Source organism: Mustela nigripes, chromosome 6 (assembly GCF_022355385.1).
Source record: "Mustela nigripes isolate SB6536 chromosome 6, MUSNIG.SB6536, whole genome shotgun sequence".
NCBI lineage: Eukaryota > Metazoa > Chordata > Mammalia > Carnivora > Mustelidae > Mustela > Mustela nigripes.
Genome location: NC_081562.1, coordinates 97,044,140 through 97,056,584, shown reverse-complemented (window position 1 = coordinate 97,056,584; position 12,445 = coordinate 97,044,140). Strand labels below are relative to the sequence as shown.

The following is a 12,445-nucleotide window of genomic DNA, read 5'->3' as shown; positions in this document are numbered from 1 at the left end:
AAATGTCCATTTTTTTCCCTTTGAAGTGAAACTAACATTTAAAAATGCATCTTCAAAATAAGTGATTTTGGGGCCTGAATTAAAGCCCTAACTACTTGTGTTCAAATCCCAGATTACTGTGTGAACACTTGAGCCTAGGCTTCCTATTCTGTCAAATGTGAATTACATTACATTCACATTCTAGTGTCCTAGAATTATAGTGATAAGTAATTAAGTTAACATAATAAGTACTCAAAACAGTACCTAGCACATGGTGTTTTCAAATATACTACTATATACATCATGGCCTGAAAAACTAAGTTTTTCTTAGTATACATATGTGTGAGCAAAATTAGTATTTGTCACAAAACTATTCTGCAAAAAGAATATTTAATAACTTAGGTGTGCTAATGGGAAAATGGTATGATTTAGAAAAAAAATAATAAAGCCTAAATGTCACTCAATAGATAAATGAAATCATAGACTAAAAAGCTCTGGATCTTCCAGCAAAGAAGGTACACAATTTTAGATTCACTAACAACTTAGAAGTGATTTAAAAACTTATGAAGCTTAAATTAGGAAAAATTGCCTTTCTAGATTTTAAGCAACTAAAATGTGAAAAATATGTTCTAATAATGTCACTATTTCTGTCCTTATTTTCACTGATTTACTAACACAAAAAAGACCCATTTTGCTCTTTGGTCTCATTTCCTGTAAATGATATGACATATACCCTAATTTAATAGTTAACACTTTGGCACAACTAAAATTAATATTTATAGTAATAATAATGTAAAAATTCTTTAACAAATATATACTAAACTATTTGTGGAGTTTATATTAATAGTGTCCCTTTACATTATGAACTGATTTGTCATTACAAGGTTATTTTCTTTTAGTATTAATTAAATTAGGAAAAAGAGACCATATAAAATAAAGCCTCAAAAATTTCTAAGTAAAAGAGCAGGAATCAAAGGGAAGTCCTAAAACTGAATCAATGTCTTCTAATATGAAAATCTCAAAGATCTGATGGACTATTCCTTACCTATTTATTGAAACAAAAATATCATATACATTTGAAATTACTCTAAATACAAATTAAAGTTACTCTCTGAAGTACCTTAAATCTACTAGAGTTATTAGGGTTTATGCAAAAATGACACACAAGGGCGCCTGAGTGGCTCAGTGGGTTGGGCCACTGCCTTCGGCTCAGGTCATGATCTCAGGGTCTTGGGATGGAGACCCATGTCAGGACTCTCTGCTCAGCAGGGAGCCTGCTTCCATCTCTCTCTCTCTCTCTGCCTGCCTCTCCATCTACTTGTGATCGCCCTCTATCAAATAAATAGGTGAAATATTTAAAAGAAAAAAAAAAGACACACAAAATTTAATTTGTAAAGTTAGCTATGCATTACCATTGAACATACATAAAAATTTAAAACATCACACATAAAAGTTAGTGAAAATGATTAGTAGAAGAGTAACATTTAATAAAAATGGGGAAATAGGGGTGCCTGGGTGGCTCAGTGGGTTAAAGCCTCTGCTTTTGGCTCAGGTCATGATCCCAGGGTCCTGGGATTGAGCCCCACATCGGGCTCTCTGGTCAGCAGGGAGACTGCTTCCTCCTCTCTCTCTGCCTCTTTGCCTACGTGTGATCTCTGTCTGTCAAATAAATAAATAAATCTTTAAGAAAGAAATGGGGAAATAAAGCAGTGATTTTGATGATCTGTAGTTATCCGTTTACTTATATATCCAAAGAGTATTCCATAGCCCACAATTTGTCTTTGTCACACATTTATTTAATTACCCATGCTCCATGAATAGGTTCCTCTATCCCTAATATACTTAACATGTAATGTACTTTAAAAAATTTTTCCTCTTGTCTCATGAAGAAAAATCACCAAGTACCTGAAGATTAAGTTATCTTTCATTCAATCTAAGTTAAACAAGTTCTAGTTCCTTTATCTTTATTTCTATAGTAACTAAATTCGAACAGTCTTGTTCATGGTTTTCTAATTACCACCTTTGAGCTAAAATAAAGATTAGGAAACAGCATTATAAGACTACTTTACTCCTTCTAATACAGATCAGTGTCACTTTCATACCTCACCTTTTTAAGCATCAATTTGGACTTGTTACCATAAAGTCTAGTATTACGTTTGTTAGTAAATATATTAATAACTTTAATTAATAACTTCTAAATAAAGTTCGTTCTTCCTCATCTTAGACTTGTGTACTTATTTTCATCTCTAGAAACTCAGTCTGCAGATAAAAATCATTCACTATTTACAAATAAATAGAAACTCTAGTTTTCAAGCAGAATCAAACTTTGCCTAAGTGTTAGTTATCTACCAGGATAATATGAAACAATCCTATCCAAAAGCTGCTTACAAACTACTTAATGAAATTAAATTTCATTTTCATTAGTTTATTCATTTTAAAGCACTTTAAGGCGCCAAAACAACAAAAATTAGTATAAAGTTTTCAGGAATAAACTTAGAGTAAACCTTCCATTTTTTCTCCGTAGTCATCAGTCTTTTTCAAGATGGTTATACACACATACCAAGATAATGTTCCATCTGCATATGGCCCATTTCAGCTACAAAACAGCAGACTGAATTTGCCCAAATAACCATAAATGACTAATCCAATCATCTTTTAAAAAGACATTAAAAAGAGAAACAACTTTTTAACAAGTTAAAAACAAGTTTTAATGAGTCCCCAACAGGAGCCCAAGTAACAATTATTAAATCTTCACCGGTTCTCTAATCATGCGTACATAATGAATTGTGTACTTATTAAATTATTCTCCTTAAAACTCTGAATCAAACTTTTGCTCTAAACTATTTCCTTTTTTTGACAGATTTCACCTAATTGCAAATTAACTGGTTTACATATAAACCAAACTGGTTTTTGCAAATCCTCAGTACCATCCTATCCCGGCATTGTTCCCCTTTAACTAACAGAGGTAATCAATCAAGGACAAAAATTTTCACATTCTGGGGCACCTGGATGCTACAGTTAGTTAAGCATCTGACTCTTGATTTCAGCTCAGGTTGTGATCTTAGGGTCTCTCAGGGTCCTGAGATGGAGCCTGCTTTAAAAAAATAAAAAGAATCTCTCTCTCTCTCTCTCTCCCCCCCACTGCCCCTCTCCATTCCTCCCAAAAAAATAAATCTTAAAAGAAAAAAAAAAGTCCACATTCTGCTGTTACCTAAATATGTGGGCTTCAGTTTCCTTTTCTTTAATATGAAACCACTGACTTTCATTTTAAAATGAAAATCAAATTTATGGACTTCCTGTATTCTTTACAACAGATCTTTAAAACTATTTACAGTAACTGTGAAAAAGCAAAAATACTTTTATTTGAAAAATGTCAAACTTCAAGTTTAATGCTCACAATACACACACTGTTCATATCATCCCATAACGTCAACACCAATTATTACCCAGAATACCAAAAACATACATTAAGAAAAAGGAATATCCATCTGAATAATAGCCATATTTAAACTTACAGATTTCTATTTTATGGAAATCCACATTTATCTTTTTATAAGGTGGTAATAGGCTAGGTGAATTAAGTTTAAGTGTTCTTTAACAAATAAAAGGAAGCAAAGATTTATCTTTAATAATCCACAGATCAAGGTAAACATGTGTCCTAAGAAATACCCAATTTCCGCACATGAATAAACATCTCACACTTATCTGAACAACAATGATTGTTAAATCATCTAAAGATGATTAAGATATTTTTTGTTGTAATGCAACAAGTGCATGCTTACACCCTTAGGGATTTTTATCATATAAACACAGAATCTATGTAGCCTAACAAAGTACGAAAAAAGTACCAAGACTTAGATCAAAATACTTAAAATTCAAGTCCCAAGACTGCCATCTACTAGCTTACTTGAAAATCTCCTAGTACTACAGCATTTTATCAGAAGTTAACGAAGGTGACAAGAAAGTAAAATTTAATGTTATCTCATAAACGTAGTATTTTGGAATATGTCACTCAATGGACAATGAAATTATTGTCCATTTCACAGATGAAGACATTGAGATACAATGATTTAAATGAACTCTCCTCAAAGTCGTATTGCAGGTTAAGTGGTGAATCGGTGACCTAACTACGTCTAAATCTTACGTTGCTTCCACTAAGTCATAGAGGAGTACGTGGAAAAAAACTCCGTAAATTATACACCACTGTTATGGTGACAACGGGACATGAAAATAATTGTTATTACAGTAAAGAAGCACACTACCCTTCTTAATAAATAGAGCACTTGCTCTTTTTGTTACATACTCACATATTTAAGTTACTCTGAATACCACTTACTAGGCCAACAAGTATTAAAATCTACACATACTTCTTTCAGTATTTTAAGTATATACTTCGGTTTTTTGTAAGTCTGAGTATTAGCAAGTGACTTAAGCCTCAAGCCGACTTATCTACTTTTTGCAGGCCTACGTTATCCCTCAAACAGGAGGGAAGGGCTGCGCTTCTAAGAGAAACGCTGCCGGTTTCTATCAAGCCTCCACTAAAGCACAAGACCACGTGGTATTTCTCATTAGCCTAAGGTTCCGTACTCCTCTCCCTCCTTTTGACAAGGAACTGGAAACTAGGGTTTCTTTCTCTTAAGTGGCGCCCTGACACATGCCACCTGTGTAGTAAGAACCGCAAACATCCTGCAGCCTGCCTCCCGGAAGAATACAAGAATCATAATAACAAGGAACTTGAATGCCGACAATGCCAGGAAAGGAAATGACTAGAGAAGGAAAGAGGATGAGATCTTCATAAGCCGCGGGACCTCGACCTGTCAAAAATTGAGAGACTCACGCCGAACGACTATAACCTATCATTCGGGAAGGCCTGAGGTGGGAGCGGCACTACGGAAGGAAGAAGGACGGAAAGAACTGTGTGAGTCCCCGTCGCCGCTCCCCTGAAGCCTCTCAGCACGCCGCGACAAGCCACGAACCCTGGACCTCATCTCGGGTCCAATCGTCGCCCCAACATTTCGGGAGCAGCCCAAATCCTGCTGCCCAGTGCGGCCGCCGCCGGACCTGCCCGCACCTGTCACTAGCTAAAGACACCAGCCCGCAGTTCCCGCCCAGTTCTCCACCCTCCTCCCGCAACCGCGACCATCTCAAGCTCTTTCTCTCACCAGGTGTCTCCTTTCCGGAGCGAGGTTTTGAGCAGCGTCGCGATGTCAGACCGCTGGATGTCCAGATCTGCCGCTCCGCCTTCCGCCATCTTCTTCCACTAGCGGTAGCGGAGGCGGCAGCGACGGCGGCGGCACGCCCCAGAGCATTGTGGGAATGGCGTCCCGCGGCCCCTCCCAGTCGGCCGGTCGAAACCAAAACAGACGGGGGGGTGTTGGGGGAGCGCCTCGGGACAAGAGTAGGTCCCGGGGGCGGACTGAGTACGCTGCCGCGGTCTGCTGCCCCCAATCGGCCCCCGCCCGTCCAGCATCTCGCCATGGCCTCCTCTGGCTCGGGACAGCCGGGTTTTAACTCTTCTCTGTGAGGACCTTGTGTCCTCTCTCAGCAGCGGTGCCACCGCCCCGTCCATCCTCGACTTCTGCCTTCCCCTCCCTCTTTCTCACAAGCGCCCGAGAACCCTTATTTGCGCATTCACTCACGCTTGAGGGTGGGGTGGGGCGGGGGGCGTGGGGACGTCTAAGATATGGCAGGACATTTTAACAGCTCTGAGGCATTAGTCCTTCCGTTGCTAGTCGCGGAACCTAAGCTCGGTAATTTTTGGCCCCAACAAAGAACAATCCGAAACCGAACGCTTGGTCTCGATGCCCTTCTTAGGCTCCTTCCTGCCCTCCTACTCCTGCTGTAGGTGGAAACCTTTTATAGGCTCTTTGTGACGCCTCCCCAGGCACACCCAGACGCTAAACTGCAGTGAAAAACATGTCTCAGTTCCTCGGTGAACACGGAGTGAAATATGTATTAAATAATGCCAGGTACTAAAAGGGAAGGAAACGTGCCTGAAAACCTTTATCCTCGATGTTATAAAGTAACATTTTCTTAACCACATCTTCCCATGTGTGTTACCAGCCATTATTTAGTAATACCAGCTTTTATTGTAGCTAATTATGTTACAGACGAGGAAATCCAGTCTCAAAAATCAAATGCTAAGGTCACACAGTAGGTGGAGAGGTAAGTTTATATAAAACCCAAGTTCCAAACCCCGGGTACTGTCTGTCCGCTAGAGCACACTGACTACCTCTCCTTTTGAAAACCTGGCATGTGTTAACGGGGTTGCCCTGGTTTCATCTTTGTTTTTCCTTCTTTAAAACCTCTGTACAGCTGGTGGCTAGGATTGTGCTCCCTAACATATAAGCACCACCTAAATATTTGTTTCAAATGAACTGGGGAAAAACTTCTTGAATATTTCCAAGCATGAGGAGGTCCAGAAATTTGACTGAAGGATAATAAAAACTATGTGAAAAGTAAAAGATAGATAAGAATTCATACAGTATCTGCTGTTTCCCTATTTTTAATGTGGGTTTGGAATCTGGTGGGAATTCAATAAAGAAGAATGCAATTATGCTAGTAAGAAGTATTGAGTCCTTCCAAGTTAGTGCATACTGGCATTATGATGTGTATCAGCATCATAATTGATTATTTTCCTCATAATAAAACTATTTTGCACTATCATGTCATCCTTGATTTGAGAGTCTGAAAGAAGCTTCCAGTTACTGCTCTTTCATACATTATTTGGTTTTTCTTAGGACAGGTTAAAAAAATTAGTTTCTCTAACCATGAGTATCATCAAAGGGTCGCATTTCCCTCCTCCCAGCCAATTTCTGGATGACAGCAAAGTATTTTTCCAAGGAGGGGCAGAATGATACAGGAAGAATATTGGAGACATATGAACAGGGGTTAAAACCTCACCTCAACCTCTAGCTGTGAAAGTACTTAACTTTTAGTTTAATCATGAAATTAGGGATGTTAATACTTACCTTAAAGGCTTTTTATGAAGATTAAATGGAATAATATATGTTTATTGCCTGAGACATGAAAGCCAATCAGTGAATGCTAATGTTGTTTACTGGTGACAGGATGAATTTTATAGTATATAAATTATATCTCAATAAAGTTGTTAAAAAATTGTCACAGACTTTGAAGCAAAACCATGCTATCATTTTATAAACAGCATAATTGCGAAGCGATGCCTCATGCACGCTCTGCTATTCAGTTTCCTTTCAAAGAAAATGCACATTTGAAATGCTGAAGCCTGTACCCATGCAACAAAGTAAACTTTTCATTTGTATCACATTTAAGGCAATGAGTTAACTGGACATACATATATAAGTTCAATGTTAATCTGAATTATATATCAGATTTATGAGGTCATTTTGTAGACCTAATTAGTTGCCTTCAGAGATAGAAAAGAAGTAACAGTTACATTATTGTATTTAGTAAGCATTACAGAAAGAGTTCTAAGACCAGTTCTAAACACTTTAAAATATTAACTTGTTTCTTGTAGCTATCCTATGAGGTCGGTATTATTATTATTATTTTTTAAAGATTTTATTTATTTATTTGACAGATGGAGATTACAAGTAGGCAGAGAGGCAGGCAGAGAGAGAGGAGGAAGCAGGCTCCCTGCTGAGCAGAGACACCCCCCCCACCCCATGTGGGCTTGATCCCAGGGCCCTAGGATCATGACCTGAGCCAAAGGCGGAGGCTTTAAACCACTGAGCCACCCTGTTGCTCCAATTGTTATTCCTATTGTGTAGAGGTGGATTGAGGCAACTGACAGAATTCTAATTTGAAATCAGGAAGTCTAGCTCCAGAATCTAGACATTTGGGTAAGTTTTAATTTTTCTACCAATCTTTATGATCCTTTCCCCTCAGTTATATTTAGAAACAGTTGACATACATTACTGCATAAGTTTAGGGAGTACAACATAATGATTTATTTACATATATATGAAATTGATCTTGATTATAGCAGTCAACTTTCTAATGACCTCAGTTTACTAATTTATGGAAATTCTAATTATTTTTCTCATGCTTCTTTCAATTATGAGGCAAAATGAAATTGTTTGTAAACATTGAATTGGTTGAGGTCCACTTCCCTTCTGAATTGGTAGTACTTGATGAGAAATGTAACTTTCTCTTGCATCACAAAGATAAATATAAGCCAGGACTCATATTATTTATACGGAATCACTATCTTGATGCTTCCCTTCGTTAACTTTGCAAGAATGTACTTGCTTTGTGCAAGTATTTGCTTGGTGATCATCATTATATTCTCACATTCTCTCATACTTTTCTTGTCCACTAAAACTTTAACCTAGGGCTTTGAGAAGGGGAAAGAGTATGTTGAGAAGTTAAGAAATTAGGCTGGGTATGAACAAAGTGTACCTTACAAAAAGGCAGAGTTAGTTTTGAAATTAGAGATATTCTAGGAAGGGTTCCTTTATCTTCAAGTAATTCCCCTTTCTACTCATTGATGTTTAAATAATCCCTTTCAGAGAGCTTCTTATATATACCAATTAAAAGATAGGACTTCAGGGGCGCCTGGGTGGCTCAGTGGGTTGAGGCCTTTGCCTTCAGCTCAGGTCATGATCCCGGGGTCCTGGGTTTGAGCCTTGCATCGGGCTCTCTGCTCAGCAGGGAGCCTGCTGTGTCCTCTCTCTCTCTCTGCCTGCCTCTCTGCCTACTTGTGATCTCTGTTTGTCAAATAAATAAAATAAAATAAAATCTTTTTTTTTTTTTTTAAATGATAGGACTTCAAATGTAAATACTTTGGGAAAGAATAAGGTTTAGACCTGAGATGTCAAATGAGAGCCAGTTTTCAGCCTGGGATGGACTAGAGAAAAAAAGGAAAAACACTGTTTTTTAAAAAAAAAAAACTGAATGGAAGAAAATACAAAGAAATTCAAGACAAGTTTTGTCTAACTCACAATATTGTTTTATGCTGGCTACATGAGCCTAAGGAAAAATCTTCCAGAATGAACACATCCCTGTACAGAACAATGATTGATACCTTGCTGTCTTTATTTTTCAATTCTTACCATCTTTGTTTTCACAAGCACTATTTCACTATTCCTTCCACCTTTTTATTTCTCTACAGCTATTTCCTCTGATAAACCCCTCTCCCCCTGATTTTATTCACCCCTCTAAACCATCCTTTTCTCTTTTGTAATTTTATAATTCCCTTCTCCGATTACTAGCTCTCTAAATAACTAAAAGGCAGTGGAAAGGCGGGGGAGTAGTGCAGACACCAAAGCAGCATGTAGTAAACTATTTAATCTGTTAATGATATTTTGAAACTTGAGATATGAATAAAAATTGTAAATGCCATGATACAGTTTTTAAAACTTAAAAAAAAAATACAGAGGCTCCTTATTTCAGACAAATGTTAGGTCCTGACAAAGAGAAAGAAAAAGTAGTAAAATGAATATAATATCTTGTACAGAGAGGGTCAGTGTACTTGGATTTTGAGTTGGGCTCAGTGCTACTAAGTAGCTGGGTAACCCTTGTCAAATCATTTAATTTCCCTGAGCATTAGTTTCTTCATTATAAAATAGGGTGATTAAACTCTTCAAGGGATAAAACTGGAATTCTTGCAAAAGTTAGACTATGTAACTAATGTAAATGGGTGAAGCAAATCTGTGGTAAGTTTTGTGGACGCTAATGAACTGTCTGCTGCAATGAAAGTTACTTAAGATGAGAGAGAGAAAGCAAGCAGAGGGCAGGGGCAGAGAAAGAGGGAGAAAAAATTTTAAGCAGACTCTGCACTGAGCAGAGGTCGATATGGGGCACGATCTCAGGACCCCGAGATCATGACCTAAGCCAAAACCAAGATCTGGACACAACTGACTGTGTCACTCAGGTGCCCTGAGTTATTAAAATTTAAAAAATTAGAACAAACAAAATTATATCTCCTACTTAAGGGATCTGGAAAGTTTTATTTTAACATAGGAATGAAGTCGGGGAATTGATTAATCTGAGTTGCTACTTGAATTCTTTTTGGAAGCACACACAAAATGCTCTGAAAGCTGACCTACCCTGAAGATTGATGTCAGCCTGCTTGATAAGCTGATACTCACCGAATGATATAGTAGATACTCACTGAATGATAAAGGAACTAAACTGAATTGAATAATAAACAAATCAAATAGCCTCTATAAGTCTAGAATTCTATCATGAACAACAACAAAAATCTTTAAAACACATAGTCTTTTAAACCACATCCTATGGTTCCTAGATATTCTTAAATGAAACATACTTATATTTCATACTTTAAATGAAACATACTTTACAAGAAAGAATTAGGTTATCCTAGGTCTATATAGTGATATATCAAGTGATATAGATCAAATTAAAGTTGCCAGTAGGGAAAATCTGCCTGTTTTATACTTAGTTATTTATATTTACTGACAGATTTCAAAGTGGATAAAGAACCACTTCATGAAAAAAATAGAAACATTAAGCAGCTTCTGAGTCCTTTCCCAAACTTTCTAATAATCAATGAACTTTAGAAAGAAAAATCATTTTTTTAAAAGATTTTATTTATTTATCTGACAGACAGAGATCACAAATAAGCAGAGAGGCAGGCAGAGAGAGAGGAAGGGAAGCAGGCTCCCCGCTGAGCAGAGAGAACAATGTGGGGCTCAATCACAGGACCCTGAGACCATGACCTGAGCCAAGGGCAGAAGCTTTAACTCACTGAGCCACCCAGGTGCCCCCAGAAAGCAAAAGCATTTTAGACATGCTGATTTTTAATTTAAAAAATAAGTTAGGGGCACTTGGGTGGCTCAGTGGGTTAAGCCTCTGTCTTAGGCTCAGGTCATGATCTCAAGGTCCTGGGATTGAGCCCAATATTGGGCTCTCAGCTCTGCAGGGAGCCGCTTCCCCCTCTCTGCCTATTTGTGATCTTTCTCTCTCTCTCTCCCTCTCCCTCTGTTAAATAAATAAATTAAATCTTAAAAAAAAATAAATCAAGTACGATGTTGATCTTAACTTTATATACTTGATCATTTTTACTCTATATCAGTTTTGCACAAGAGTTTAAAATGTTTTCTTTTATGCTCGTGGATTTTGAAAATCTACACATCCAGCGTGAAGTAGACAGTTGTGTAATGATCTACTGATACTGCAACTCTGTAGGTACCGGAGACATTAACTTGTTTTCTCCCAAGAGACGACTGAATTATTCAGTCTTTCTATTTGGCCAATCCTTCTCTTCATTTTGGCTTAAATAGCAAAAAGATTTAAACTGCTTACGAAGAGTTTTAGAACAATATAATAGCAGGTCTTAAAGAATACATGTATGTTTCCGGAGTGATGTAGACATTAAATGAGGCATTTTTCATGATTTTGTCTTCCAGGTATCTCTAAGCAAAAGGGTACTACAGACCCTATTAAGGGCCAGTTAGAAGACCTCAACAAGGAAGATAAAACAAATCTAGTGATTTTATAAAATATTTACCATTGCTTTCTGTTGCTAGCCAGCAAACTACTGTCTAGATCCTTTTGAACTAGGTCAATGATGGATTTCTAAAATTTTAGAAATCATTGGCCCAAGGATACTATGTAATATGTTTGTCATGATTTCTATAGTAGGAAGGATTCATGAGATATGCAGGAAATAATAATACACCTCTACATGTAATTTAATGTTTGTGTAAATGTTTATAGAATATAGTAGAAAGAGTACACATTTTGAGATTGGAAAGACTTACATATGAATGCCCCATTCTGCTACTTGTTAGTTCTGTAACACTGAAATTTTAATTTCCTCATCTGTAAAATGAGAATAATAAACTTGTTTCATAGGATTCTATAAAAAGACAATGAAATAATGAACGTGAAACTCTTTCATAGAGCTCAATATATAGTATAAATTACTTAATGAACTACTTTTTCCTTTTCAACTGAGGCAGTTACTAAACAAATGTCTAAAATTCATTAAAATCACAAAGCTGTGGAGCGCCTGGGTGGCTCAGTGAGTTAAAGCCTCTGCCTTCAGCTCAGGTCATGGTCCCAGGATCCTGGGATCAGGCCCCGCATCGGGCTCTCTGCTCAGCAGGGAGCCTGCTTCCCTCTCTCTCTCTACCTGCCTCTCTGCCTACTTGTGATCTCTGTCTGTCAAATAAATAAATTTTTTAAAAATCTTAAAAAAAATTACAAAGCTGCTATGTAATGATATAGATAGTTCTGTTAAAATTAATGGTATCCCATGTCAAAGAAAACCAATCACTAAAGGGGCTAAGAAGGATAATATTGAAATTCCAGCTTTACCTAAAGTCTTCTCTTAATAGGTATTGTGAAGGATAAAACAGTTTGCTTGAAAGCCACAGTACAATATAACAGAATATTCATATGTGTACGAAGGTTCTCTAATTACAAAAGAAGAAATATATAACAGATCTAATGCATGGGTCGCAGTCATCTTACCTATAGACTGACAGTACAGACGGCAGAATTATGGCCCCTCAAA

General features: G+C 37.3%; 1 protein-coding gene across 4 annotated transcripts in view; it reads right to left on the bottom strand.

The window, feature by feature from the left end:
* USP15 (ubiquitin specific peptidase 15) overlaps positions 1 to 5,298 on the bottom strand; it is a 112,685-nt gene extending 107,387 nt beyond the window's left edge. For all 4 annotated transcript variants that reach the window (XR_009404865.1, XM_059403595.1, XM_059403596.1 and 1 more), the window contains exon 1: positions 5,142 to 5,298. Coding sequence is in view for 3 of the 4 variants with exons in the window: in XM_059403595.1 (XP_059259578.1) it covers positions 5,142 to 5,230 (89 nt within the window). In the remaining variant the exon portion in view is untranslated. The remainder of the gene's footprint in view (positions 1 to 5,141) is intronic.
* Between the last annotated feature and the right edge of the window lie 7,147 nt (positions 5,299 to 12,445).